The sequence below is a fragment of the Laccaria bicolor genome, genomic scaffold (assembly GCF_000143565.1).
Source record: "Laccaria bicolor S238N-H82 LACBIscaffold_6 genomic scaffold, whole genome shotgun sequence".
NCBI classification, from domain to species: domain Eukaryota; kingdom Fungi; phylum Basidiomycota; class Agaricomycetes; order Agaricales; family Hydnangiaceae; genus Laccaria; species Laccaria bicolor.
Window position 1 is genome coordinate 566660 of NW_001889877.1, and position 26322 is coordinate 592981.

At 49.4% G+C, this 26322-nt stretch overlaps 13 protein-coding genes across 13 annotated transcripts; 4 read left to right on the forward strand and 9 right to left on the reverse strand.

The window, feature by feature from the left end:
• Positions 1–858: 858 nt before the first annotated feature.
• LACBIDRAFT_315523 (uncharacterized protein) lies at positions 859–1177 on the reverse strand (the record flags this gene model as incomplete). The annotated part of the gene is made up of 2 exons (XM_001878378.1): positions 859–1072; positions 1119–1177. 2 exons carry the CDS (start codon positions 1175–1177, stop codon positions 859–861), a joined length of 273 nt encoding a protein of 90 aa, XP_001878413.1.
• A 239-nt stretch (positions 1178–1416) lies between these two features.
• LACBIDRAFT_315524 (uncharacterized protein) lies at positions 1417–2019 on the reverse strand (the record flags this gene model as incomplete). The annotated part of the gene is made up of 3 exons (XM_001878379.1): positions 1417–1569; positions 1623–1644; positions 1700–2019. The coding sequence occupies 3 exons, from the start codon at positions 2017–2019 to the stop codon at positions 1417–1419; spliced, it is 495 nt and encodes a 164-aa protein (XP_001878414.1).
• A 484-nt stretch (positions 2020–2503) lies between these two features.
• On the forward strand, positions 2504–2938 carry LACBIDRAFT_147357 (uncharacterized protein; the record flags this gene model as incomplete). The annotated part of the gene is made up of 1 exon (XM_001878034.1): positions 2504–2938. A coding segment is annotated over one exon (435 nt), but the record flags the coding sequence as incomplete, so codon positions are not given.
• Positions 2939–3706: 768 nt separating this feature from the next.
• Positions 3707–4035, forward strand: LACBIDRAFT_315526 (uncharacterized protein; the record flags this gene model as incomplete). Its single annotated transcript, XM_001878035.1, has 2 exons — positions 3707–3835; positions 3895–4035. The coding sequence occupies 2 exons, from the start codon at positions 3707–3709 to the stop codon at positions 4033–4035; spliced, it is 270 nt and encodes an 89-aa protein (XP_001878070.1).
• Positions 4036–5106: 1071 nt separating this feature from the next.
• Positions 5107–6723, reverse strand: LACBIDRAFT_315527 (uncharacterized protein; the record flags this gene model as incomplete). The annotated part of the gene is made up of 3 exons (XM_001878380.1): positions 5107–5748; positions 5813–6044; positions 6095–6723. The coding sequence occupies 3 exons, from the start codon at positions 6721–6723 to the stop codon at positions 5107–5109; spliced, it is 1503 nt and encodes a 500-aa protein (XP_001878415.1).
• Positions 6724–7938: 1215 nt separating this feature from the next.
• Positions 7939–9254, reverse strand: LACBIDRAFT_293271 (uncharacterized protein). The gene is made up of 3 exons (XM_001878381.1): positions 8458–9254; positions 8107–8408; positions 7939–8049 (listed from the first exon to the last, which is right to left on the reverse strand). The coding sequence occupies exons 1-2, from the start codon at positions 8984–8986 to the stop codon at positions 8368–8370; spliced, it is 570 nt and encodes a 189-aa protein (XP_001878416.1). The 5' UTR covers positions 8987–9254; the 3' UTR covers positions 7939–8049; positions 8107–8367.
• A 112-nt stretch (positions 9255–9366) lies between these two features.
• On the reverse strand, positions 9367–11400 carry LACBIDRAFT_293272 (uncharacterized protein). The gene is made up of 4 exons (XM_001878382.1): positions 11364–11400; positions 11254–11310; positions 11081–11198; positions 9367–11025 (listed from the first exon to the last, which is right to left on the reverse strand). Exons 3-4 carry the CDS (start codon positions 11153–11155, stop codon positions 9454–9456), a joined length of 1647 nt encoding a protein of 548 aa, XP_001878417.1. The 5' UTR covers positions 11156–11198; positions 11254–11310; positions 11364–11400; the 3' UTR covers positions 9367–9453.
• Positions 11401–12388: 988 nt separating this feature from the next.
• On the reverse strand, positions 12389–14172 carry LACBIDRAFT_293273 (uncharacterized protein). Its single transcript, XM_001878383.1, has 4 exons — positions 13480–14172; positions 13352–13418; positions 12985–13293; positions 12389–12918 (listed from the first exon to the last, which is right to left on the reverse strand). Exons 1-3 carry the CDS (start codon positions 14007–14009, stop codon positions 13021–13023), a joined length of 870 nt encoding a protein of 289 aa, XP_001878418.1. The 5' UTR covers positions 14010–14172; the 3' UTR covers positions 12389–12918; positions 12985–13020.
• A 2551-nt stretch (positions 14173–16723) lies between these two features.
• LACBIDRAFT_293276 (uncharacterized protein) lies at positions 16724–17923 on the reverse strand (the record flags this gene model as incomplete). The annotated part of the gene is made up of 7 exons (XM_001878384.1): positions 16724–16742; positions 16906–17003; positions 17043–17113; positions 17250–17278; positions 17404–17443; positions 17493–17611; positions 17727–17923. 7 exons carry the CDS (start codon positions 17921–17923, stop codon positions 16724–16726), a joined length of 573 nt encoding a protein of 190 aa, XP_001878419.1.
• Positions 17924–18275: 352 nt separating this feature from the next.
• LACBIDRAFT_324653 (uncharacterized protein) lies at positions 18276–20020 on the forward strand (the record flags this gene model as incomplete). Its single annotated transcript, XM_001878036.1, has 4 exons — positions 18276–18343; positions 18659–18689; positions 18797–19415; positions 19911–20020. 4 exons carry the CDS (start codon positions 18276–18278, stop codon positions 20018–20020), a joined length of 828 nt encoding a protein of 275 aa, XP_001878071.1.
• A 645-nt stretch (positions 20021–20665) lies between these two features.
• Positions 20666–23913, reverse strand: LACBIDRAFT_293277 (uncharacterized protein). Its single transcript, XM_001878385.1, has 8 exons — positions 23724–23913; positions 23492–23665; positions 23278–23421; positions 23058–23216; positions 22650–22997; positions 22175–22221; positions 22105–22122; positions 20666–22070 (listed from the first exon to the last, which is right to left on the reverse strand). Exons 1-8 carry the CDS (start codon positions 23801–23803, stop codon positions 20695–20697), a joined length of 2346 nt encoding a protein of 781 aa, XP_001878420.1. The 5' UTR covers positions 23804–23913; the 3' UTR covers positions 20666–20694.
• A 128-nt stretch (positions 23914–24041) lies between these two features.
• On the forward strand, positions 24042–25472 carry LACBIDRAFT_315539 (uncharacterized protein; the record flags this gene model as incomplete). The annotated part of the gene is made up of 5 exons (XM_001878037.1): positions 24042–24269; positions 24388–24497; positions 24554–24665; positions 24715–25094; positions 25151–25472. 5 exons carry the CDS (start codon positions 24042–24044, stop codon positions 25470–25472), a joined length of 1152 nt encoding a protein of 383 aa, XP_001878072.1.
• A 62-nt stretch (positions 25473–25534) lies between these two features.
• On the reverse strand, positions 25535–26259 carry LACBIDRAFT_247328 (uncharacterized protein; the record flags this gene model as incomplete). The annotated part of the gene is made up of 6 exons (XM_001878386.1): positions 25535–25581; positions 25629–25757; positions 25810–25912; positions 25967–26061; positions 26115–26184; positions 26239–26259. 6 exons carry the CDS (start codon positions 26257–26259, stop codon positions 25535–25537), a joined length of 465 nt encoding a protein of 154 aa, XP_001878421.1.
• Between the last annotated feature and the right edge of the window lie 63 nt (positions 26260–26322).

A 26322-nucleotide genomic window follows, 5' to 3' on the forward strand; every position in this document is an offset into this window, starting at 1 on the left:
ACGAACGATTGGTCAAGCACTGTTAGCAATTTCAGAGGCGGGGCAGGTTCAGCAGCAACAGAAGATACCGAAAAGGCGAAAAAACGGGGTGAGGATGACGTTGTGTTGTTCTTCTGGGAGAACTCGAAGGCAGTCATTGAGAGATACGCTACGGTTGGCACCACTCAGCGTTTCCCATCTAGCAGGATGTGCAGCACCAGCACCAGCACATGCGCTCACAGCCGGAGTTGCGGAGTTGCTCAAAATGTTTCTTGAGGGATACATTCCCGCTGATCTGTGGTTTCTGCCTTGAGTTCGTAGCTCGGGGAACAAGCGCTTTTGAGAGTTTAGGCGGAGCTTGACGTGGGTCCCCCGTGTGCAGCGGCTTTCGCGGAGACAGAAGAGGTAGGGCCGCCACTCAGACGCGGATGGAAAGGACGAGGACGATCCAGGAAGGGCAGTGGGTGCTTGCGGAGCTGGTGGACCATGGAGTGTTTCTTTTGGCCTTGGCGGAAGTCGGGGGTAGGTGCTGATCGCCTGTTAGAGCGGGAAACTTTGCTGGCAACCGTTGCTGTGGGCACTTGGTTCAATGATGGAGCAGGCGCAGAGAAAGAACCAGCAGCCTGGGCAACATGGTCCCAGACCTGTCGTGAGGAACGTTCAGAGGATCGGGTTGCAGTGGAATGTTTCGCATTAAGCACGCGGCCTGAGGCGATACCCGCGTATCACGTTTGAGCCGATTGAGGTAGGTATGAGGTCAGGGAATTGACGACGTTGCTAAAGTGGACTAGAGACTCAAAGGTTGAAACATTATTCGAAGCATGGCTGTCTACATACCTCAATTGTAAATCCTCTTCATGATGATAGCAGATCCTGCTTCTATTCTTCCTCGTCCAAAAGGTCAACCAAGGCGTTTACAGTGCCAGCTGTGTGGTCCAGGTTCCTGTCCAGGACATTCCAGATTGCCGAGATAAGATCTCGTGCAATAGACTCAGAGGGCTGATAGCCGCGAGTCGCTGCCCTCACGGCAGGTACTGCTGTAGCAGGGTTAGAAGCGACAGCTTCCAGACGTGTCAAGAAAAGGGCGTGTCTCCTGCGAAATTTTATTAGAAATCATTCCACACGGTAGAAAGATACACCCCACTCTGGAACAGCAGGATCTGTACCCCCGGCATGCGGTGGTGGTGACAAGGAGCATTGTTATTGGAGGTTGCCTGGGGAGTACTACTTCCTTCGGTTGTCAGCGCGCCTCCAAAGGCCTCCCGCCTTCTAAACCCGCTTCCTGGCGGTCGAGTGACTGGAGCGACGGTCTGCGGTGGAGGGGCCGTCTGTAGTTGCTGCCGGTGTGATTGAGATGGTGGTTCTTGTTCACGCTCTCGTTCCCGACCTCTTCTACCGTGCCGCCCCCCATGAGGTACTTATTCAGCGGGCACCCTTCTAGCGTCCTTTTTGTCTCGTGAACTCATGTCTTCCTCCGTGGACTTCTACCATGTGAGCTCTGAGGTCCAATGGGGAGTTGAAAACGACGAAATTTTGAGCTTGGCACTCTTTTTGTGTGCAAGGATGGTGAATGCTGTTGAAGTGCCTTTCCTAAGGCGAATAATTAGTTTTGTCAGGTCAATGACCCGAGCGACGAGACACACTAAACTCTCGTAGTTGATGAAACTGCAGCGTGATCGTGTCAGCTAGGGAGAAGCAGGACGCGCAGAGATTGACGCACTATTGATCTCTAACTTCATTTCGCTTACAGAGAAAACACTCCTCGTGCTTCTCTCGCATGTGAGGGTACAATTCATCGCCACTAAAGAAACGCTCTCGACAAAATCCGCATAGGGAGTGTATGCCACCCTCTATTTGGCTCGCATATTTCAGTGCGGTCTTCCCTGGGCGATGGTGCATGGACGGGAGATGAATGGGCAGCAACTTCGGTGGATATAACGCATGTTCATGCGCAAAAAACCTTCTTGCTTCGAATATAAAGCTCACTTTGTGAAGGTCAGGCAAATTCAGCAAATCCAGAGGACCAGACACAGACCACATAATTTTGCCATGGGTGGCGCGAACGTGAAGTTTCAAACCACCCCAACCGTTTCCGATGTAATCACAGTCCGGGTCTGGACAGTTAAATCAGCGTGTCCTCTTCATTGCATCATCGACATCTCTTGGGTCTCAAATGTGATCCTGAGCTTCGGGTCCTTGTAAGGAATAGCGTCCATAGCGTAAGAACTGAAGAAAGCATCGGGAGAAACGGTTAATATGACAGATGGTGTTTGGATGGTGTTTCATTTCTTTGTACGTGTTATTTTTGGGCTCCTTTCATACCACCATGATGTTCTCCTACATCCGACGTTCCTTTCTACAACGCGCCCTAAGCACGACCCCAAGAAGAGCCAACATCGACTTGAACGCAGAAGCTCTAGGCGTATTCGCATCCCCACCACCACCAGCACCTCGCCAACCATCCACTCCACCCGCAGACTCTCTAGCAGGCCAAGCAGCAGCAGTACTAGCCCTATCCCAGAAATCCTCCAGGCTACCCGCATTCTACGACATCCCCCCAGCGCACGACCCCCTCCTCCACCTCCTCACAACCTCCATAATGAAAAACGGGCGTTACTCCAAAGCAGCCAAAATCACATCCGACACCCTGCTCTACATCCACACCTACACGCGCGCACCCGCCCTTCCCATCTTACGCTCTGCGATCCTAATGGCGTCTCCGGCGGTAAGGAACGTCAGGTTTAAGTCGGGGTCAAAGAGTCAAGTGAGGCCTTATCCGTTGAATGAGCGGCAGAGGTCGAAGAAGGGGATTGATTGGTTGTTGGCGGAGGTTAAGGGGAAGATGAGTGGAAGGACGTTACAGGAACGACTTGCGAGGGAGGTTATTGCGATTGTTAGAGGGGATAGTCCGGTGCTGAAGTTGAGGGAGGATGCGCATAAGCTGGCTATGGTTAATAGGTTTGTCGAGTTTTTTTTGGGTTCTACTGGGTTGAGCTGATGGCTTTTTTTTGAAGGGGTGGAATGTCTAAGCAGTAGATTGTTTGTTGAAAAGTACCTTTGAAAATTTAATGCTTATTTATGGCCTACTTCTGTATGCGTGCAACAATCGTCAAAATCCCAATGGTGCGTCGAGTTTTTACCAGAGTCGACATAGTCTTTCTGCGGAGAGAGTCTCTCCCTTCTACGACTAACCACTACAGACTATTATCGTTCTCTCAAGCCAGAACGCTGGTGGCCTCACTCCAAATTTATAGAACACTCGTGGGCTCATGGCAACTTAAAGTCTTAGTCCTTTGATCTCAAGAACGCACGCCCGGACTCCAGGTACACACGTTAGTCCATATCCATGGTCCTTTTCCACATAACTGACCTAGCGTCGTTCCGCCCAGATTCCGGGGGATCGTAGATTCCCGTGTTATCTTCGTTAGCTCGCGCGGGACACTTGTGGCCTCCCTTAAAAATCATCTGACACTCGTTGGCTCATGGCAACTTGAGCTTGAGCCCTTTAGATCTCAAACACGCATGCAGTTGTCAAATGACAACTCACCTCCCTCGGATTCTCGTCCGGACTCCAGGTGCATACGTACGTCCATATGCATGGTCCGTTTTCGCGTAATCGCCAGCAGTACCTGGGCTGGGATGTAGTAGAGTGATAGGTGCGTTAAAGAACCCTTTTAGAGTCTATCGAGGCATTGACCAACTTTGCTCGGCAGACAGACTCTCTTGCATGGTTTTCGAGGAAGTTGTAAGACTATCGAAGCGTGGAGTCCCAACTACCTGCAGATCTCCGCTTGGACCTAATCCTCCAGTTTCCAACTTCACACACCCAACTCTGTCGCTTTGCTCAATCTCTCACGTAAGTTGATTTTCAATTGTTGCAGAGGAGACGTTGAACTGAACTAACTATACATGCAGATTTCTGGGGGAAACATTTTGGTTGGCTGTTCTCAGCACCGATATTGGCGTCAATCTTGCTCCTTGCTCCCCAGTTGTCACTCGATACACCGAGTTGGGATGTTCGACTTGATAGGTGTGATGATCTTTTGGAGGATTTGAGGACGTTGACTGATTGGCTTTCGCAGTCCACGTGTCAATGCCAACAGTCTTTCCTACGTCTCTCTGACCGGGACGTTCGATCTTAAGGTGCGTCGAGAATCTTCTGCAGGGAGATTTCCAGGTTGGAGGTATGACTGACAGTCTCGTCCTAGGTCAGTTATCCTAGCTGCGCTCATTCTTTCTTTGCGCTTTTCGCTAAACCCTCAGCACTAAATTAGGCTGTGGCTCTTTCTCGCATCGCTACAGCTCTTGTCAACGAGAAAGATGGAAACCACTTGTTGGATTCTAACCCCAAGTAAGCTGATCCTTTGTGTCGAAGTAGATTCGAAACTGATCCCAGAGTCTCTCTTTGTACTTGGATACCTGGGGACATCCCGGCTTGTTGATGTGCCAAGTTTGCCTCGTCAGCTTCATTCGTTCAATGCGGCTTCATGAATGACAGAGACGTAGTAGCACAACAATCTTATCACGTGACTTCAAACATTCAACCTCGTTTCTCGAAGCCAATAACTCATTGCTGAAGCTGACTGGACGCGCCGTGGTTTGTACGTTGGTTCTGTGGTACCTGTTTTCCTTCTTTTTACATTGGCCTCTTTCAAAAATGAAACCTTTCAGTTCGAGACGCAAGCTTGATGTTGGTGTTGCGTCAATATTGCAATGAAAACTTTGCCACCTTTATATTCCCGACTATCACGCACACCGAAAACAGGTTCGTCCAACATATGCTACCACGTCTCTCGCAGTGCTCATTCCTTTACGTTTGGAATCTGTGAAGTGGCTTAACAATGTTAAGCGCTTTGTCGATCTTGAGGGAATGGCCAGAAGGGCCGTTGACACCCCCATCGATTGCTCACGCTTTTGAAACTCGTCACAGCAGGAGCAATTATTCTGCTAGTATCCACTACATGTAGACTTACATCATACTGATTGGTTCCTTTGGCCACCTCCAGTCACATAATTCAACTTTGCCCAGATTATGTACAACTTACGAGTGATTGTCCACTTGAATGTTGAAGCTCATTTTGGTCAAGGTCCAAGGATGGTCATTTTGAACGAATATTGTTGGAAGCATTAGACGCTTTCGGGTAGGGTACTAGGGGGGGTAAGAAAATCCATAATTCGAATATATCCAGCAGCCGTCGTGACAACTAATCGACCTGCTGCTGGACAAAAGTCGAAATCCTGTAGTACGACCTCCTCCCTGTTGAAGAGACGTCGAGTGGTGGGGGTGGCCATGCCATCGGGATCACCCTGTGGCATGTTCATAAGGCTGATATTTACGTTATCATCGGCCTGCCACGTCAAGGCAAGCGACTTGCCACAAAACCGTATATGTCGTAGAAAGTTCAGGGACATTGTCGCAATGGGAAAAGAGACAATGCCCACTTGTTGTGGATCAAACGTCTGGTAATCGAAGTTGCTAGGAACATATTTGAAGGTGTAGTATCGCATAGAAGCATTTAAAGCATCGGGTGTTGGGCTGCACAAGCCAAAGAGAGGGAGTCTCGACTGTCCTGCAGAAATCCACTGACTAGGGGGAGAAACTCGAAGGGATTCAGCTGGCGATGGTGTACGAATTTCCAATCTGGGAAGGAGCTGGATGACCGCAGCCTTCATATCGTCTGATACCGGCAAATACAGTGAGCTAGGCACGTCCCAGACGGTCAATTTCCCGAGTTCAACGAGAAGGAGGGTGTCAGCAAAGAGTATCGCCTTTTTTGATTGAAAAAAGAGATAGTCAGTAAATAGAGCGATTAATTTCTGGCGAGTGACTGACACCATTCGGTTGATGTATTACATGATTGTACTCCCAACTGATCGCCTTGTTTTGGATAAAATCCCAGACCGTGATGAGATTGTTACGAGAACTGCAGGCCAGTGTGTTTTTGTGGATGTATGCATTATCAAGTGTCCCTTCGACCTTCAAGGAATGAGTGAGACGATAAGCTACGTCCGGAGAGGATGGGTATATTTCGTAGATCGACACGCGGTTGTCCATGTTCAAGCTCCTATGATTTGTGTGGGATACACATGTGAGAAAAACTGGAAAGATGCTTACATTTGTTCGATACAAACGTAGACTCCATGACCATCCGGAGTTGGGCTGGTGACGCTGACAAAGGATCCTGGTGCTGTAGGAAGCACTGCTAGAGGGGACAGTTTCATTGGGATTCCTGCATGAATTCCGAGGTCCCAAAGGGGCACGCCGTGTTGCATCGTATCAGCAAACAAGAACCGACCGCCCGGAATGAGTAAAAGAGTGACACAGATAAAGGGTACGTCCTCATCATCCGTCGAAAAGACGGGCGGTAATCGAGGCTTAAGGATGCGAGTCACAACGGGTTTGATATCTCCTTCGGATGCTTTTGCGTATTTTATAAATTTAAAAGGCGACAAGGCGGCGTGTTCAAGTTCGATTTGCGAGAGATTTTCAAGTGGATAGAACGTGGATAAATTTATGCCGTGCATCAAACACACTCGACGCAATGCGTTGATCCACACAATTCGCAATTTTGTGACGGTGCACAACAATTTAGAGGTCTCAATGAAAAAAAATGATGAAGAAGCTGTTAGTACCAAACATTCTGAGAATAGGATGCAATACCTTGCGAAGAGAGATGATGTCGTCTGGATCCAGAAAAGTTTGAATTTGGAGTAAGACGTCTGTGGGAAGAGGGGGGTGGGCATATTCGGACGTGGTCTGTGATCGTCGAAGATCGGAGGCAGGTCCCTTGAACATCATGAAGAGGTCCAATTTCTAGTGTATTCTTGGTGTATTCGAAGTCATTGAGCAGCATTGATGGAATCCAAGACACGTGATCTACGCAAATACCACCGCCACAGCAACAGTTCATGAACGTTGAACTTGAAACGCAAGGCCGAATTTTTACGAAGAAACTCACACTTGAGCAATCGTGTAACAAGTTTTAAATTGTAGATGCTCCCTAATCATCACTCGATACATCGAGCTCAGGCTGGGACGTTTGACTTGGTAGGTGTGATGATCTTTTGGCCAGGCGTTGACTGATTGTCTTTTGCAGCGTCTTTTCTCTGGTTTATGATGTCAAGGCACAAGCACATTCGGTCCCAGCCAATTGAATAGAAGAAGAAAAGAGGGTTCAGAAGTCTTTCCTTCAGACTTTTTGGCATTCTTCATGAATTCAAGACGAATGTTTCCCGTATGTCCTCACTCAACTCAACAGTTTCTGCGCCTTGTACCCCGGAGGTTACCGACTTATCCGGCTCTCAACTCAATTCATCCACGAAACCTTTCTTCGACTTCTTATGTGGTACGCTGACAGTTTTTTTTTTGGCGTGGGTGATTTCGAGTCGTTGCATCTAGACTCCTGCGGACGTCTTTCGAGTTCATCGATGGAGATTTCGGTGCCATCTTGATCAGTCTTTTCTACGTCCGTCTGGCCGGGACGTTCGATCTTAAGGTGTGTTGAGAATCTTCTGCAGGGAGATTTCCAGCTTGGGGGCTGACTGAGTTGCCAGTGATTGATAGACTCGTCCTCATCCGGTTCAAAGGAGGTTAATTCGTTCGTTATCCTACCTCCACTCATTCGTTCTTTGCGCCGTCTTATTACTTGACCCTCAGAACTGAATGAGGCTCTTTGCCGCATCGCCCCAGCTCTTACGGACAGTAGATGACCTGGGAAGATGGAAACCACTTGTTAAGTCCTAACCTCAGGTAAGTTGATGCTGTTGAAGTAGATCCGAAACTGATCCCAGAGTCTCTCCATGTAGGGACATCCTGCTCTTGCTCGTCAGCTTCGTTCGTTCAATGCAGCGACTTACCTCTGGCGGGGACGTTCGACTGATAGTGCTTGGAGATTTCTGGGGCCAGCCCAGAAGTTGTCCTTCAAGTTTGTTTGGAGTCACATCACGAATTGCTTGTGTGCTACCTCATCTCGTTTCCCATTCACGCTCTAATTGTTATACAGAAAACGGCCCTTAGTGCTCCCAACTCCCTATCAACGTACGGATTATTACCAGGCAATTCGAGCTGTACTACGTGTGTTGGTACTTCTCAGTTTTGCTCCCCCTTAAATCCTTTGATTGGCTTACCTTGTAGACTCTTTCTCGTGCGGAAGAGAGGACCAAAATCAAGTAGCGAGGCTTACTCCCTCGGGAGCTTGCTGTGTGCTCTTGGACCAAAAGAGGAATGGGTCATCAGCGTAGAACACGATGTTCCGTTGATGGTCCCCAACTTTCTTAACGACGGAGATTCAGGACGTCTGGATGTGGTGAAGCAGTGCACCATTCCCTCACTACCAATGATACTGAGTGACCGCGATGCCACAGACTAGCTCATAGGGACAAATTATATCACGGTACCTCTATCTCTACCTCTACCACCTCTACCGCCTCTAGAATGATGTAAGGGAAGGTTGAACAACAGAATACATAAACCCGTACCAATGATAGCGACCATTTGCTTAATCTCCTCCACTACCGCCAAGAACTTGGCACGACCCACCTCCTCCATGATATTCGTGTTCCACCTTTCAATAGGGGCCAAGGGACCAGGTTCGACAGTACGGCTGGCTCTATCATATGTGTAGAAGGACAGTTGTCTTCCCACAGCGCTGACTCCATACAACTTTGGAATTCGGACGAGATGGGAAAGTTGCCAGAACCGGTATCGGACTTGGTCTTCGGCATTTTTACGGGCGGATAAAGAGAGAAGGTGTGTGGGAGGCTTGATATCGATGAAGAAAATGGGGCTCTGGAAATCTAACGGCTCAATGACATAGGTGATCGCACGGCCCTCGATGGCGCCGGTACCACCTATCATATCTACAGTGACGTACTGGGGCATGATCGTGAACCGGGTGGAAGGGAAGCATTCATTGAGAATACTATTGTAGAACCCATAGAACTTCCCGATCGTCTCTGTGTCCAGCAGACGAGAGGACTTCGCGACAATGTGAGCAGGCCAGGGCATGGTGGAGCGAGCGAGCTATTAATGTATGTCGTGTTTGGGTGGCACTGTTCAAAGTGTAGGTTCCTAGTCGTAGTCAAGGTCGAATGTATCAAACACGCCTCGTAAAGGGCGTTTTGGTCGCAATTCAGAGATTTACTGAGTTTTTGGAGGTCGGGCGCAACCAATTGCAAGTTTAAACCCGAGACGTTTGGATGGGATCAAGATGGGATTCAAAACATAGATTTTCCCGAGGAGCGGGATTATGTCCTTGCGTGGGGCATTCAAACAGTCACTGGCACGAATCAAAGTAGAAGAAAAAACAGGCAACAAGTTGAGACATGAACGTGAAACGATTATTTTCGCTCACCAAAGTCCAAAACTATCACACCGATATCACAGGATTCACATCAAGAAACCATTACGATTTTCCCCTAATACTATATCATACAAGCGGTCTCGCGTAACCTACAGGTAGTCGATCATGTTATTTACTCGTCGTTGGTTTGCTGGGGCCGAGAGTTGAAGCTGTCTGCAGCCCGGAAACCTTCCCGTGCAGCTCGGAAGCCCTCACGTCTGCCTCCTTCACGTCCGCCTCGGAAGTTCTCTCGTCCACTGCGGAATCCCTCGCGTCCAGCCCGTGATCCTTGTCTGCCAAGGCGTGATCCAGCACCTCGAGCAGCAGCGAGCTCCTTGCGAAGAGCAGCGTCCTGCTTGCGCTCAGCAGCTAACTCTTTACGGAACCCTGCCTCGGCCTTGCGCTCAGCAGCCAACTCTTTACGGAAACCTGCCTCGGCCTTGCGCTCAGCAGACAGCTCCTTGCGAAGACCTGCACCCGCCGTGCGTTCCTTGGCGAGCGCCGAGCGGAAGCCAGACTCAGCGCTGGGCCTGGTCTTGGTGCGGCTGGCAGAGTTGGGCGTCTTGGGTGTGCGAAGACCAGAGGTGGGGGTCTTGGGGGTACGAGCAGAGGTAGGGGTCTTCAGAGAAGTGCGAACAGGGATCTTCGACGATGTGCGAAGAGATGAAGAGCTAAGAGACGAGCTCTTGGGGGTGCGGAGGGACGAAGAGGTCTTGGGGGTGCGAAGAGAAGAGCTCTTTGGGGTGCGGAGCGACGAGCTCTTTGGGGTGCGGAGAGACGAAGAGGTCTTGGGGGTGCGAAGAGAAGAACTCTTGGGAGTGAACTTGGGGGTGCCGAGAGCGGAAGGGCTCTTGCTACGGCTACCGCTGGCTCCCTTGCGCGCGGCGGCAAGCTCTTTGCGGAGAGCAGCTTCGACACCCTTCTCTTTGGTGAGAGCGCCACGCAGACCCTTCTCCGTCTTGCGCTCACCAGCGAGCTGCCCTCGGAGGCGGGAACTCTCGCTGGATTTGGTCGATTTGCGCTCGCCGGACTTGCGCTCAGACTTGAGGCCAGATTTGGCACCTGACTTCAGGCCAGATTTAAGACCGCCAGACTTCAGACCACTAGACTTGAGGCCTGCGCTCTTGAGACCAGACTTGAGGCCGCCAGTCTTGAGACCAGACTTGAGGCCGCCAGTCTTAAGACCAGACTTGAGGCCGCCAGTGCTCAGACCAGACCTAAGGCCGCCGGTGCTGAGACCGGACCTGAGGCCGCCAGTCCTAAGAGAAGACTTGCCACCGGTGCTGAGACCAGACTTGAGGCCGCCGGTGCTCAAACCGGACCTGAGGCCGCTAGTCCTGAGAGCAGACTTGCCACCAGTGCTGAGACCCGACTTGAGACCGCCGGGGCTCACACCACCACCGCGCTTGGGGGCAGAAGATTTGGAGCCAGGGACGTCGATGCGGAGATTCTTGGGTTTGCGTGAAGAGGAAGAGGATGAGGATGAGGAGGTGACCTTGGATAGAATCTTCTTTCCTGCGTCCAAGGCGACCTTCTTCTCGAGTTTGGGTGCCTCCTTCTTTGCAACGCTAGATACGACCTTTTTCTCCAGTTTGGGTGCCTCCTTCTTGGCGACGGCGGCGGCGCCTTTGGCAAGGAGTGAACCGATGCCGCGAGCCTCGACTTCTTCCAAGTCACGGGCAGCGAGGGCAGCCTCGAATGAATCCTGGATGGATAGACGGTTATTATCTACCTTTCACAAAAAGGGAGGATAAACTCACGACGGGGAGAGCCAAGACGTTGCTGCTTTTGTAGGCCAAGATGGCGAGCAAGACAAAGTTGGTGGAAACGCGCATGATGATTGGTTGATTAAAAAGTGGTAAAAGAAGGAATGGAAGTCTGCGCATGCCGATATCAGATTAGAGATCAATGGCATTGACGAAGAGTAACTCACTTCGTAAAAGGTCGTAAAGAGTTGGTTAATTAAGTGAGAAGTAGGACCAGCCTAGATCTGTAGAGAAAAACATGAGCGCAAAGCGGACAGCGGGATGAGAGAAGAGCTACCGTTGATGTGATTTGAGGAGGATGCACCGGGCACTCTGCTGGGAGTGGGAAATGACCTGTCGTTCCTTAAGTACGACCTCGGAGCTTTGACTTGTTTGTCGCCCAGCCGTGGAGCGGCATGCTTACAATTGAGCGGTGGAATCGTGAAACTTGTCTCCTATCAGGGGAAGCGACGTGCACGGCCAAGAGCAAAGCATAGGCTTGGCCCCCCGGCGCTCTGGACATGTCGGAAGTGTGTTGTCGGACAATCGTGGGGTCCAACCTTTTCCGAGTAATCTTCGCCGTTTGTGGGCACGGATCTATTCATCAATCCGGTAAGAGTTAAAAATAACACTTCATTATGGAGTTAGTCAACCAGATTGGTGCAGCCATGATAATCGATGAACATACAGTTCTGTAACCGAATCTTGGCGTGTGCACTTGGAAGCCCTCTTATTCACCTACGACAGTTCTGTTCTACCCGCGAAAAGTTGCCCTAAGTCTCATAGAGAAAGGTAGGGCAAGATTTCCTTGGTGCTTGAAACTCGTATCATATGGAAGAATGTCATAACGTCGCCGATCGGTTAGAGCATATGACAGAAGGAGCCCAGAATCGGGTCCAAAGCTGATTGAGCGGATATTCACCAGTTCTGGGTAAGGTTTTACGCCCATCGAACCTGAACCTGCAGCGCCTCTTTGATAGAGATAACACTGCATTTCAGAATGAGCAACCGACGTCCATGCAGCCAAGAATTAGAACCTGCCTTTCAAGTTACATCCTCTTGGCCTGCGTTAGGCGTCGAGCAATGGTCGTTGAGTGACCATGCAGACTCAATTTCTACTCCACCATTCGTTGTGAAGAAAGGCGCTTTGCTTGATGTTTGAAACCCACATCAATGAAATTTGAACCTGTCAGTAAGAGCTGTGCTCACCTGGTGTTCATTAGCTGGCCACGAGGCGAAAATTACGTCGAGCGCTCTCAAGATCTCACTGGCATGACAGCAGAAACGAAACAATCAGCCTGTTCACGGTGTTAAGACTCATAAGAGCGGATGTATGTGCATGTTTGTCATGGATCCCAGCGAAATTTCAAACACCTTACATACAGTTCTGACTACTTACACCAGGACTACACATTGCTGAACGTCCTCCAAGTCTAAGTGCGTCCAAATAGTAAATACATGTGGAATCGAATATCCAGGCCATCGAATATCAAAATTCCTTGCCAAGAAAGCGATGACCGTCTCCTAAGGTCTTGATGCTAGCCAAGAGTTCGCAAATTGAAAACCAAAACTGATAATAATCCAGATATACTCCGCCATCGCATCATCGTTGTCGCAAAGAGACCAGCTAGAACAAAGTGACGACCTGCTCACAGGCATGAACGCTAGATGATAGATTCCCTTGGCTGGATGTTTTAGACGGCAGTTGGGCGGTGAAAAATCGATGACCGGTTGAAAGTTTTCGCATGGCCAGCGCTGAGGAAAATTTCGAGCTCTCTCGAGCTCCTGGACAATCTGAACAAAAGATCGCCCATTTAAACCTTGAGATATACACGCTTCCAGTGATTATATGCCTGAAGAACACACGTCCGTTGTGGATAACATTAGAAAAAATCAAACGAAACAATCTCTAGACCCACCACACTTCATTCATTTTGACTGCACCCCACCCACCATCAACTCCCACTCTTGAACGCCTCAACACCCGGTATCCGTACACCACCCAACTCAGCCACCACAACCTCCTCCTCCTCCTCTCCCTTCCGTCCATCCTCAATCCCCACACGCTGCTTCATAAACGCAACAAACGTAACCACAATAAAATCTATAATCCCCACGCCAGGCGGTAAGATCTCCAAAAACGCTCTGCGCGGTCGGGAGACGATGCCAATTTTCGCGCGGCGGTAGCGCGCGAGGGGTGTGAGGGTTGTTGGTTCGGCTAGTATCAGCTGCGTGGGGTTTGGTTGAGGATGTGGTCAGAAGAGGAAAGGGAGGAGGAGTACTAACCATAGGTGATTGAATGACCATTTGCCATCTGTAGTGTTTATTATCTGGCCCTGTGAATTCCCATGAACTAGTGGAACGAGCAGCCGTTAGTCAGTCAGCTAATTATTAAACGAGCGCGACCAACGTACCTATCCACCCCCCAATCATCCTCACCCTCTTCATCCCCATCCATCACGTTCTCCTCCCCATGACCAAGCATCTTCCTCGAGCTCGGCTTTGGACCAACCTCCAAATCAAGTGGCTCATTACCCTCATCGCAAAACTTCACCCTCGTCCCCTCGCCCTCTTTCTCCCGATGATACTCAACCACCCCAATGGACGTCTCGATATGTCCAATACTCGCGTGATACCTCTCTAATCTCTTGATCGTCGTCGTGGAGGGTGTCCTTCTTGGATTGAACTGCAGTGCTTCTTGTTTTTGTTTTCCTTTTTGATGATCGTCAGGCCGTGCTGATTTTACTTGGCCGTCGCGATGGGAAGAAGTAGGGAATACGTTGGCAGTGGTAGCAGAAGGGGAAGGGGATGGCGACGAGGAAGAGGAAGAGGAAGAAGAGGGCGTTAAGATCGAGTAAAGCGCCTCTCCATCGGGCGTGACGAGGATCGTGGCTGTTGGGTCGTTGTTCACTAGTGTAAGGTGCAGCGATGTCGAGGCTGACATTGTTCGATGGTGTGCGTTGGGTTGAAAGAGCGCTGGGTTTATGCTGGAGAGCGCTAGGTTGCGCTAAGAGAACGGACAGTTTTGGACGAGAGATCCCCCTAGTTGTACTGAGAGAATTTGAACCCACTCAGATGGGCTGTTGGACCTGGTTGACAGAAGTTAGAAGCTATGTACTAGGTCGGGATCCACAGTACTAGATTGTTGAACGCCATGCATCTGGTGTTAAATACCTAGGCACCGGGATAAGAGGCTGAGCTAATGATAGAAATTAGACAGACCTAGACTAGCTAGAGCTGGGCTTACATAGTCCAGCCTCATGGTTGGAGATAAGAAGGCTTGAAATTTTGAAAGCTTGGCGTGCGTCCCAGCGGCTCAGCGAGACAATGTTGGGGCCAAAGTTGACTCAGCGTGCTTGAACCAAGGAGCGCAGATCAATTGACTTTACTATCAAACCCGTCAAGCTCAAGCTTCATGAATTTTTATTTTATTCAAGAAAACCCCAAACATCAATCGTTATATAAATCGCAATCGCTTAATCCAACTCGTCAACATCAAACTCGCGCTCAAAAAGCTCATCCTCAACGTCGCGCTCGAACACCTCCTCATCAAAGTCCCGTTGGTACAGGTCCTCTTCAGCAATGTCCCGCTCGAAGACCTCCTCATCGAAGTCACGCTCAAGGAACTCATCGTCGAACTCGCGCTCCATAAGCTCGTCGTCAAACTCGCGCTCGGCCAAATCATCAGCTTCAGCTTTCTTCTTAGCAGCTTCAGCATCAGCCTTCTTCTTAGCCTCAGCAGCCTTCTTCTTGGCCTCCTCTTTTTTCTTCTTGTCGTCCTTGCCTTTCTTGCCGGTGAAGAAGTTGCTATACATTTTTCATCAGAACGGTGTTGATTGATGGGTGGGTGGAGGACTTACCGAATCTTTGACCAAATACTCTCACGGGCTTCGAGCTCTTCAAAGTCGCGCTCGAGAAGATCTGAGTCGTCAAAGTCGCGCTCAAGGAGTTCATCGTCGAACTCGCGCTCCATAAGCTCGTCGTCAAACTCGCGCTCGGCCAAATCATCAGCTTCAGCTTTCTTCTTAGCAGCTTCAGCATCAGCCTTCTTCTTAGCCTCAGCAGCAGCCTTCTTCTTCTTGTCGTCCTTGCCTTTCTTGCCGGTGAAGAAGTTGCTATACATTTTTCATCAGAACGGTGTTGAGGTATGGGTGAGTGGGAGGACTTACCGAATCTTGGACCAGATGCTCTCACGAGCTTCGAGCTCATCAAATTCGCGCTCGAGAAGGTCCGAGTCGTCAAAGTCGCGCTCGAGGAGGTCAAAGTCGTCGGCAAAGTCGCGCTCGAACAGCTCTGCGTCAACGTCGAACTCTCTTGTCGTCAGCTCGGAGGGAGAAGGTGGGGCAGAGGGCTTTGGTCCGTATTGGGTTGCGTATTGCTTGCTGCAATACAAAATAGAATGTGTCAATACAAAAACGAAGTTGCGAAAAGAAAAAAACGAACATGGCATTCTGGAACCACAGGCTGGGTGCGCGCTCCAAGAGCTCGAGGTCCCGCTCCGAGAGCTCATTCTCGAAGAAGTCGCGGGTGTATAGGTCTGCATCGTCTCGAGCAGAAAGATCGCCGAGATCGAAGGGGATCTCGCGCTCGAAGAGGTCAAGATCAGTTAGGTCTCGTCTGTAGTCATCCATCAGTACCCCATAGGAACATCGCGATGAGTAAAGAGAAACTTACGGAGCACTATGATGTTGCTCAGCACGGGCAACAGCGACAAGGGCGGCAGCAACGAGGATGGAAGCAGCGTATTTGACCATTATGTCGTGAGTGGATTAATAAAGTTCAAGCGAAAGAATTGGGGTGGGGAGGAGGAAGAGTTGCGTTCAACGAAAACTCGTAAGTAATGGGGGGGATGAGACCAGCTGGAGAACCGTGGATGCATCGCCGAGGTTTTTATATCAAAGCGAAGCAGGCTGTGTTGTGGCGCCATGTGCACTGACAGATGATCATGAGTCAGCAGTAACCAGTTCATTTGGTTACTGGCGGCGAGCACGGAGCAGTCCAGTGCCGACGACGCGTTGCAAAGCAAAGACGTTTCAAAGCAACCGCAGGGGCTCCGAAAGGTTGGATTCAGCGGTGAGTCGTATTATTTCTTGGAGAATACTTTTACTTAAACAAGTTTTCCCTGCCGCAGTTGTATGTTTTCGAAGCGAGAAGTCGGCACTGCTTGAGCGCGCGCCAGGGGTGGCACGGAACTGAAGGCCAATTTGTTGCTCGAAGACTTGAGCAGCGAGCTGCAACGTACGTACGAGATGACCATGATATGTATTTGATGAGTCGGTTACATCACAGCAAGTTTTCCCCATCCTGGCCCTGGGTCTTTGGGTGTAAATGAATGGTCAACAATTCACACCTTTGCAGGCAACGAACCAGTCAATGTGGGCGAAAGTGAATACTAAGTACTAAACCCTTCACCGAGTCCATCTGGGAGGCTGAACTTCCTGAAAGTACATTTTGCGATGTTTCAATGCCTGGCTCGATAGTGGCTGTAGCGCTCAGCATTCAATCCACTCAGCTAGCGCTGCACCAAATCCTATCCGGAAAACCGCCTCCAACATTCACTAAAATAGCGAAATTTATATCCATACAGACCTACGGGATTTGATTTCCAAAAATTTCACCAATTCCGACGGCATCCTCAACTTGCTGGGATGTTCGATTCTAAGGTGCGTTGAGAATTCTGTGGAGATTTCCAGGTTGACTGACTTGCCAGTGATTGTCTTCGAACGGTTAATTCGGTCATTAGCCTACCTCCGCTCATTGGTTCTGATTCCTGGGGAGACCTGGCTCGTCGATGTGCCATCATTGCTCGTCAGCTTCGTCCGTTCAACGCAGCAACTTACCTCTGACCGGGACGTTTGACTGATGGTGCTTGGAGGTTTCTGGAGCTTGCTGACTGCCAGAGGTTGTTCTTCGGAGTCTCGTCACGAATGCTTGTGTGCTACCTCGTCTCGTTTCTCATTCACGCTCTAATCCTTACACAGAAAATGGCCCTTAGTTCTTCCAGCTCTTTATCAGCGTACAGATTGTTACCAGGCAATTTGAGCTCTACTACGTGCGTTGGTACTTCTCAGTATTTTCCCCTCTCAAAACCTTGTGATTGACTAATGACTTAATCTCATTCAAACCACGCTCAGCCACTCTCACAAACAAGGATGGGGACATTATACTTGTGGTGGCGACTGACCCACCACAATCGTTTGTGGCACCACGATCCTGCCACAATCTCGTCATAATTCCATTATGGGGCCACAAACCTAGGTTCTGAATTATTGCACCACGCTGCTCAGTCAATGCCACAGGAATTTTTTTTTTTTTGTATTACTACTTATACTACGTACAGAAACACCATGTAAATATTGTAGAAACCAATTTGACGACCTGACAAATTGATAAGAATGATTCAGAACACACAATCACGGGAACTCACTGAACATCCTTGATGCAGCCTCCTCCGTGAGATCGATGAGGTCCGGGTTCATAGAAAAGCACACCAGGAAATGCAAGACATTAGAAGTGTGGTTTGGCACAAACATGGAACGGCAGATACTTACCATCACGTCTTAAATACAACAGCGAACGACATTCGTCGTTCGGCTACCACACTGGCAGCGACATGAGACCTGGGTTCTGTGTTAGAAAGATGAGCGGTGGGGGGCCTCACCTTGGCTCGTCGCAGTCTGCTTCCGTTCGTAGGTGCTGGTCATCCTTCACGTTGATGTTCGCAGTCGAGTTTGGCTGATGCTGCTTTGCCTCGGTTTGTGGACGGTGGTTGTCGTTGGCGCTGGCTGTCGTTGGCGCTGGCTGTCGTTGGCGTTGGCTGTCGTTGACGGCTTCGTTGGAGGTGGTGTGGTATGGCATTGCCACGTCGTTGTTGTGGGGGATTGATTGGGGGCGGTCGGACGATGGTTGCGACGGCGACGTGGCATACCTGGACAAGTGTGAGTATGATTGTGCAAAGATAGCGTTGTAGAGAGGAAGCACCTTGAATGTTGTCACGAAGAACCTTGCGATGACCTGCTTCTCTTGTCAAAAAAGGAGAGGGGAGGGGAGTCAAATGGCTCACCTGGTTGCCCGTCGTTTCATATCGTTGGTCCGTTCTTGGTTGCCACGTCACCGACAGCAACGTCACCCCCTGAGTCTTGTATTAAAAGAGGAGAAAGGGAGGGGGTTTGAGTGACAGACCTCAAGTAACACAGACAGTGACGACGACATGCGTCATCACCGTCTGGTCGACGTGGCGCGTCTGTTGAGGCGCCAGGTCGTTGTTGTTGTCGTTGGGTAGGTCGTTGTTGTTGTCATTGTTGTGCAGTGGTGGTTCGGAGCAGGTTACCGAACGTGGTGGTTGATGCAGATGGTGCGTGCTTCCAACATGCTTGTGCAGCCTAATCGGGAAACTAGTTTGCTAGAGCTAGTGTTAGCTTCATTTCATTTCTTGAGATTAAACTCTCAATCGCGGCGTTTTTTCCATGTTGGAGCTCGTCGGCAACTCGATATATACTGCAGCTATTAATCTCTAATCTCGCTTTTCCGGTACTTGGGTATCCCCGATAATTGCAATGGCACCTCACTACTGCCTATATCCTCCAAATCCAGACGTTACTGGGATTGGGGTTCGTTGTACACTGTATGTTCAGGCCCTTATCATAGGTATACAAAACACTAGTCCAGAATTGTATCCAAATTCACCTGTTTTAATCCTAAATTTTAGTTGTGACATCTTATTCCACCCAGCCCCGCGTCGCCCATCCGCCCTTGCCCAACGGGTGGCGTGTCCAGTCATACACTCTCGCCATGTTCTTTGTTGCCGGACTAGTTCAGCGCTTTCGCGGACAGCTCAGCTATTTCCATGAAATCGCAGCTGTTCATTTGGCTCTTCTGGGTTATACTAGTGTCTGGTTCGCCCGGACGTTGCAACGTAACAAGTTTACGTGGGCCCACATCCAGACTATCTTCAGGAATATCAAATTCCTCAGATTGCCCTCCAACTTTGGGTCACTTTTCATTCAAGGACGCCTCACTGCCCAAACGGCGGTTTTTTTCATCGCCTTGATATTTTTGTCGCTCGATTCTGCATGCCTGCCATCCCCCAATGATACAAGCTCCTCAAGTACTCAAGTGATTTGGGTGACGCTCTTTGGGTTTCGCGTGCGGGCAGCTATCGGTCTTATACTACCCTCCTTATCCTCTTGGACGATCTTGGTTGCATTTTATATCCAATACCGCCGTTCCAGCGATCCGGATCGCATGTTAGGAATGGCCCGAAACGTCCTTTTCGTGGTGTTTTCGTGGTATTGGGTAGAAGAAGTGGTCTCAATCGAACGATCAATGCAGGAGAATGTTGGACTCGACCGTAAATCTGAGAATACATGGAATTTTGGGCAGGCGAGAAATTTTTTGCTCGTCAACAGCGGCGCACAGAACTGATTACTTTTATCATTATCAGATTGTGCCTCTCGGCATGTTGCTCCCCTTCTTGTACGAACTCAAGCTCTGGCGGCGAGAAGAGATTCGTCGCCGTCTTGAGGACATTGAAATGAGGTCCCAGTAGCTCGAGTTGCCGATCTCTGAGACTCATCATTGCACCAATGCTCTCGTACTATGCATGGAAGATATATATCATTTTTCGTTTCTGATCTAATGTGAATTCCACGCACGTTTGTAAGCGTCAGCAACTCCTTGATCCGATTCTCCACCACTGCCGCTTGCTCCGGGGTTTAATATCGCTAATTGTGACGACGATATCCACTGCACTGTACCCCTGATCCCACAGTTCATTGAGTTTATCCATAGCCACATCGATGTCGGATTTTTGGCAGGCAATAATGATAGCTTGGACCACAATTAGGTTTCGCGACTGAAGTCGACCCCTCACTCATGGAGTTCCATTTCCTCAGCCCAAACACCACTTGGCCAGAGGCCAATGTCACGTACAAGCCTTTCTTCGACTATGCTTAAGAGGAGTAACAGCAACCTGCGAGGAGGAGGAGGACTCGAATTGGACTCCGATGTAGACTCTTTCTCGTGCGGAAGAGACCAAAATTAAGCGGTGAGGCTTACTCACTCGGAAACTTGCCGCGTTCTTGAACGTGGATGATGGAATGACCTGCCCCCTTCTTTGGCTCGCTCCTTCTTTTGCGTAGGCTCTTGATCACAAGCACGGGCTCACAACTCATCTAATGGATGATTCCACCCTTTCAAATGCAAGTCGTCACTGCATACCTCTGACTTCGACTTGTGCGTTGAGGAGCTTTGACTTCCGCCAATGCTGTCCCCAGAAACTTCATTGAGACTCGTCCTCAGACGGAGGAACGCAGTTAACGACTACAGTCGGTGCTCACCATTCAGCTGCACAATTTCTTGAGTACGTTGTTGGACAGCCTGTATTAAAGCAAGAATGGAAACTGATTGGAAGTCCCGGGGGTGCAGGTTTTCGAAGTCATAATCTCTCATGTCCACTGTCGTGATGGCGTGTTGTCAACCAATCCTTCCGACAACTTACAGATGCTTAGGCGTCTTTATTATTTTGTATAGTTCTGTGTTTTACGAGACTGAGTTGTTGTGTCGGAAGGGCCCCAGCGCGAGGCATCAGAAAACAGTGTTTGGTTCGGGTAGTGGTTAATACTACTAGCTTAATAGTAATTTACAGAAAAGAAATCAGTTTCTACTGGAACATCAGCACCTGGTGGCCATGGAATACCCCCCACGGGCATTTCTTCAAGCACACACATTGCCTGAAGCTGCGCTATCTTGAATTCCCGGGCCAACTCTTTGATGTAAGAGGCGGATATTCGGATAATCAAGTCTGGGTTTGCCATCATTCGAGCAAACTCGAGGTAGAAACTGAATCTCCTGCCATCCTCGTAGATCTTGCCCGACAGAACCTTTAATTTTGCCCAAAGATTGGTCCCGCCCTTATTAAACAGCTCAGTCATGCACTCGGGGGGGAATGAGTCTGAGACGGTAAGGTGAGTGACAGAAGGGATAATGGCGGCAAGTTTAAGGAAGAGATATGGACAGCAGATTACAGTCAAAGAGTGTAGCATGTAAAAGGGCTCTCTATCCATGAGATCAGCGAAAGGTGAGCGAAGGTCACATAGAGCCAGTGTCTCGAGCAGCGGTGCAGACAATAATGGGAAGAAGTGGCGAAAGAGGTTGTTCTCGCCAAAGCGAAGGTGCTTTAAATTCTTCATGATGATGTTGGAGGAATGCTGAGACTCAGGCTTGTTAAAGTGTTGGCCAAAAATCGACAAACTGGACAACGATGGCAAAGCAAGAATTTCGAGCAAATCGTTCCAACTCCCCAAGCGACTACGACCTGAATCAGAATGACGCTCAATTCGTAACATGGTGATATTGGAAAGGAGCGGGAAGTATTGGGAAGGACATGGTGTATCCATTCTCAAGTAGCATAGCTTTGGAGTGTCACGTAGAAAGGTCCCTGGATGTAGCGTAGCAGGACCTAATGACAGATATTCAAGGTTGGGAGCCTCTAACCGGGATAATCTGTCAGAGAAGTCCAATCTGGGCTCAGCATCGTTGGAAATTAAGAAAAATCGCCTCCAGCGAGCAACGTGTGGCAACGTACTCTCCAGCATGGACTTGAACGATCCTGTTGATCTCGTGCTGTACCCAAAATGGAAGTAGAGGTCAAGTAGGTGTGAGCCTGACCTGTCCAGGTATACATCTAGCCGACTTCCCAACTGACGATATGTCTGGTCGCAAATACTATCATGTCGAAATGTTGACCACAGTGGTGGGAAGGACAACGCGACTGAACGCCATCCCCTGCAAACGTGTGAAATAATGACTTCCACGCAAGGGTGTCTGGAAGCCCGATGGATCCGCGATGCATCTTGGGTGTCTTCGAAGATTTGGCAGAGGATTTCGGTAGGAAGGTTTAAAACAGGCGCCGTTTCGTTGTAGAGAGCCCCGTATTCGACGTGAGCTTTAATAATCGTGTGGTCGAGTTTTCGAAGCTTCTTCGTGGTAAGGGTGTCTTCACCACCTCCGGACTCCGACAAACATTCTAGGAAACGCACAGACATTGAGAGGGCAATCTGTTGCAGATAATTGTGTAAATTGGAGGCCCGGATACTTTCCCGAACTTACATAGATGGAGGTATAAGCAAGCCCCGAAAGCAAACTTCCTGGCTGACCTATGTAATTTAGATAGGAGAGGAAGATGGAACAGGTAAGGAGTACATATGTTCGGAACGTGTGAAAGGACCAGTTTGCGTCTTGAAAGGGACAGCCAAACAAAATACTGGTAGGGGCCTCTTTGCACCCCAGCGAGGTCCTAGGGGAACATACCACTTGCATACCACGAATCAAATTCTACCAGCCATATTCTCGAACACCTCCAGTCCAATAACGAGTCTGTCTCTTACGGATACTTATGCTTTTTGAGGACGTTAACCGGCCCTCGTTTTGACGGTAATTGAGTCGAACCCTTTCAGAATCTTTCGAGGCAGACCAACTTTGTATGGCATTGGCAGGGGACTGCATCCTCAAGGCCTCATCACCAATTGGTATCTAAATTGACATCGCTCAATCCAACTCATCAATTTCCCGCTCGACCAGATACTCCTCATCAAACTGCCGCTCAAGAAGCTCATCCTCAATGTCGCGCTCATACATCTCCTCATCAAAGTCTCGTTGGTACAGGTCCTCCTCAGGGATGTCCCGTTCGAAGACCTCCTCGTCCAAGTCACGCTCAGGGAGTTCATCGTCGAGCTCGCGCTCCATAAGCTCGTCGTCAAACTCGCGCTCAAACAGGTCCTCATCATTAAAGTCCCGCTCAGCCAAATCATCAGCTTCAGCCTTCTTCTTAGCGTCAGCATCAGCCTTCTTCTTAGCGTCAGCAGCCTTCTTCTTCTCCGCCTCCTCTTTCTTCTTCTTGTCGTTCTTGCCTTTCTTGCCGGTGAAGATGTTACTGCACATTTCATCAGAACGTTGTTGATGCATTGATTGAGGAGAAGAAGGGAGGACTTACCGTATCTTCTCCCAGAGACTCTCACGAGCTTCGAGCTCTTCAAAGTCCCGCTCAAGAAGGTCTGAGTCGTCAAACTCGCGCTCGAGGAGGTCAGAGTCGTCGGCAAGGTCCCGCTCTGAGAGGTCAGCGTCGTCGGCTTTTTTCTTGCGGAAGAAGAGGCTGTTTTTAAAGGGTGTACCATCAGCATGAGGACAAGCGAGGAGAGAGGAGGATGGCTTACAAGAAGCGTTTCTGCAAACCACGCTCCATGAGCTCATCCAAGTCCCTCTCGAACAGCTCTGCGTCGATGTCGAGCTCTCTTGTCGTCAGCTTAGAGGAAGAAGGCGAGGCGGGCTTCGGTCCGTATTGGGTTGCGTATTGCTTACTACAAAATAGATAGGTGCATCAACATAAAAACGAAACAAAACAAAAAAGTAACAAGAAGAAAAACGAACATTGAATTCTTGAACCACAAGTTAGGTTCCCGCTCCAAGAGTTCCACGTCCCGTTCCGAGAGCTCACTCTCGAAAAAGTCCCGGGTGTATAGGTCTGCGTCGTCCCGAGCAGAGAGATCACCGAGATCGAAGGGGATCTTGCGTTCGAACAGGTCGAGATCAGTGAGGTCTCGTCTGTTGTACGATCCGTTAGCGCCTTCATAAAAATATCGCAATGAGTAAACAAACTTACGGAGCGCTATGATGTTGCTCGGCACGGGTAGCAGCGACAAGAGCGGCAGCAACGAGGATGGAAGCAGCGTATTTGACCATTATGTTTATTTTGTCGTGTGCGGATTAACTAAGTTCAAGCGAAAGATTGGGGAAGGGGAAGGGGAAGGGGACAGAGTTACGTTCAACGAAAACTCGTAAGTGGTGGGGATGAGACCAGCTGGAGAACCTGGATACATCGCCAAGGTTTTTATATGCTCGGGAGCGCTGCAAATGTAGCCATTCAACATCTGTAAACAGAGTCAGACTCATTCATGGCCCGTCGACGTCGGATAAACCCATGACCACTGAATCGACGAAATCTGAACAGCGAGATGCGGCGAATGAACTGGCTCCGACGAAATCGGTTCCAGATTCACTTATTGTCGTCTTCATCCACGGGTTCAAAGGGACCGACCAAACATTTCGAGAATTTCCCAAGAGACTGGAGCACATCCTCTCGGAGACCATATCGAATGTTAAGGTGGAATGTTTGGTGTTCCCTGCGTACGAGGTGACGTGTACCGATGCAATTGCAGCCCATTTCCAGCTAAAGAACGGCTATCTTGATACCTAGACTAAAGGGGAGTTGGTACGTATGGCTGAGGTTTCTTGATTCCTAAGACTGACCTCGTTCTCTACGATAGGACAAAGCGGTAGTCCGTTTCGCAGACTGGCTTACCACCTTGACCGTCGAGCGTGAGGTTGCTTCTGGTGGAGGAGCAGGTAATGCCAAGATCGTCTTGTGCGGGCACAGGTACGTTGCCTGCCAAATATTCAACGCGCGCACTCGATCTAATTGAGTGCCTTCAGTATGGGCGGCCTACTTGCTGCTGACACCCTTCGTGAGTTTGTCAACTCACGGCCAGATGCTCAAGCTCCCTTGTGGCCGAAGATCATTGCGTGCATTGCATTTGACACACCCGTAAATTCATCTACCTGCATTTCTACTATCAAACTGAATAGTGTTGTAGTACTACGGTTTACATCCTTTCGTTGTCAAAAACAGCGCAACTAAATACGCCGATGCTGCAAAATCGATTGGAACACTTCTGGGATCATTCCCCGGGTTCAGCGCTAAAACGACAACACCCCCACCCGCTGCAGCCAACACCCAGGCTGCTTCGGGATGGGGACGATGGGCAGGACCTGCTGCATTTGCAGTGGGCGGGGCGATACTGGCTGGGGCAGCAGCTGGAACGGCTTACTACAGACGGGAGGACTTGAGTCAAGGTTTCTCATGGGCCACAGATCACATGAAATATGTTGGTAATTTATGGGACGAAGAAGGTCTGTCGAAACGGGTGGAAGCCTTAATTGACATTGAGGATAAGGATGGTGTCACCTTTAGGTCGTACGTGTTTTTCATAGTCTAACGCGCATACAGAATTGCCCTTACGTGCTTTTCAGGTTTTATGCCATTTTACCCCCATCACCGCCAGCTTTCCTTAATTCCCGGACATTCGTTGTCCTTCCTAAGGTCACCTCCAGGAGTTTTTCGCATTTCCTACCGGCGAAGAACAGCACTGCGCCTGACGAACTACAGGCACACATGGGGATGTTTGGTGCGCAAACGAACGATGGATACTACGAGCTTGGCCTTTCAACGGCCAAAATTATTCAAGACGCTGTGGCGTCTTTGAGAGGCGCCATACACAAACAGAACAATGGTGATCCCTTGAAGAGGCCGTCAAAACCGAGTGCAGAGATTGCGGACCTTATTAGTCTGTAGGAGTGTATTGTATAATTTAGGGATATTCTTGATTTTTATGTATCTTCATGCTTCTATGATTGTCACTTCAGCGGAAGATGCATTGCATATGCATCTTCTCCATCCGCGTCTGAACATCTTCAACCAAGGTCCAAGTGAATCAAAGGGGAGACCTACAATATTTCTTTTCGATGTCCTTGACTGTAAAACCCAAGGTGTCGCGGTACAGGCCCAAAGCAGCCCGGTTGGATTTTCGTACGTGTAATGAAACGTACGACGCGTTGTAGATTGCGCACATCGCTTGCTCTGCGAGAGCATCGTATGAGGATGCCTCCAGCATACATGGATAAATGCATACGTGACTGTATCATCAGCTTCTTCGCAAGGCCTAACCGTCGATATGATCGTAGCACAGAGATTGAAGTGACATGGCCGTGTGGCTCCTCGCCCTCTGCTACTTCCTCATCCCTTTATATGACATCTATATGTTAAGTTGCAACAAATGAGTGAAGAACAGCGCACATTTTGGCAAGGATGTATCCGACAATTCGACCCTTATGATCCTCGGCCACATAAGAAAGAGAAGGCCAAGACATAGCGTGGTAGAGATCTGTTTGATGGCTTTGTCTATCGGAAAGGTTTTTGTGTTCGCGACAGACATACAGTATCTCATGGTATAGTTCTCCGGCAGATTCTGCAAGTTGCACGCCTGCATACCTGTGAGATCATCGACCTAAAGTTTTCCTCGAATTACTGAAACAAGAGAGTCGGATTGTATTCCACGTACCCGGATTGGTCGTACGTTCATGATGTGTTGAGGGACAAAGCCAGCTTTGATTGCGTCAGCCTCAGAAAAACCGAGGTAGAAACA

Excerpts from the sequence above, each read along its gene's own strand:
- LACBIDRAFT_293271 (XM_001878381.1), bottom strand. The coding sequence starts at position 8,986 with ATGCCCTGGCCTGCTCACATTGTCGCGAAGTCCTCTCGTCTGCTGGAC. Across the intron at positions 8,409-8,457 it reads GCAAATGGTCGCTATCATTG|AGGCGGTAGAGGTGGTAGAG; the intron begins GTACGGGTTTAT and ends ACATCATTCTAG.
- LACBIDRAFT_293272 (XM_001878382.1), bottom strand. The coding sequence starts at position 11,155 with ATGCGCGTTTCCACCAACTTTGTCTTGCTCGCCATCTTGGCCTACAAA. Across the intron at positions 11,026-11,080 it reads ACGTCTTGGCTCTCCCCGTC|GATTCATTCGAGGCTGCCCT; the intron begins GTGAGTTTATCC and ends CTATCCATCCAG.
- LACBIDRAFT_293273 (XM_001878383.1), bottom strand. The coding sequence starts at position 14,009 with ATGTCAGCCTCGACATCGCTGCACCTTACACTAGTGAACAACGACCCA. Across the intron at positions 13,419-13,479 it reads GATGATTGGGGGGTGGATAG|TTCATGGGAATTCACAGGGC; the intron begins GTACGTTGGTCG and ends TCGTTCCACTAG. Across the intron at positions 13,294-13,351 it reads TGGTCATTCAATCACCTATG|CTGATACTAGCCGAACCAAC; the intron begins GTTAGTACTCCT and ends AACCCCACGCAG.
- LACBIDRAFT_293277 (XM_001878385.1), bottom strand. The coding sequence starts at position 23,803 with ATGGTCAAATACGCTGCTTCCATCCTCGTTGCTGCCGCTCTTGTCGCT. Across the intron at positions 23,422-23,491 it reads TTGTGGTTCAAGAATTCAAT|TAAGCAATACGCAACCCAAT; the intron begins GTTCGTTTTTCT and ends TCTATTTTGTAG. Across the intron at positions 22,222-22,649 it reads GAGCGGCAGTTTGATGAGGA|GTCAGCCAGGAAGTTTGCTT; the intron begins GTATCTGGTCGA and ends TAAATTACATAG.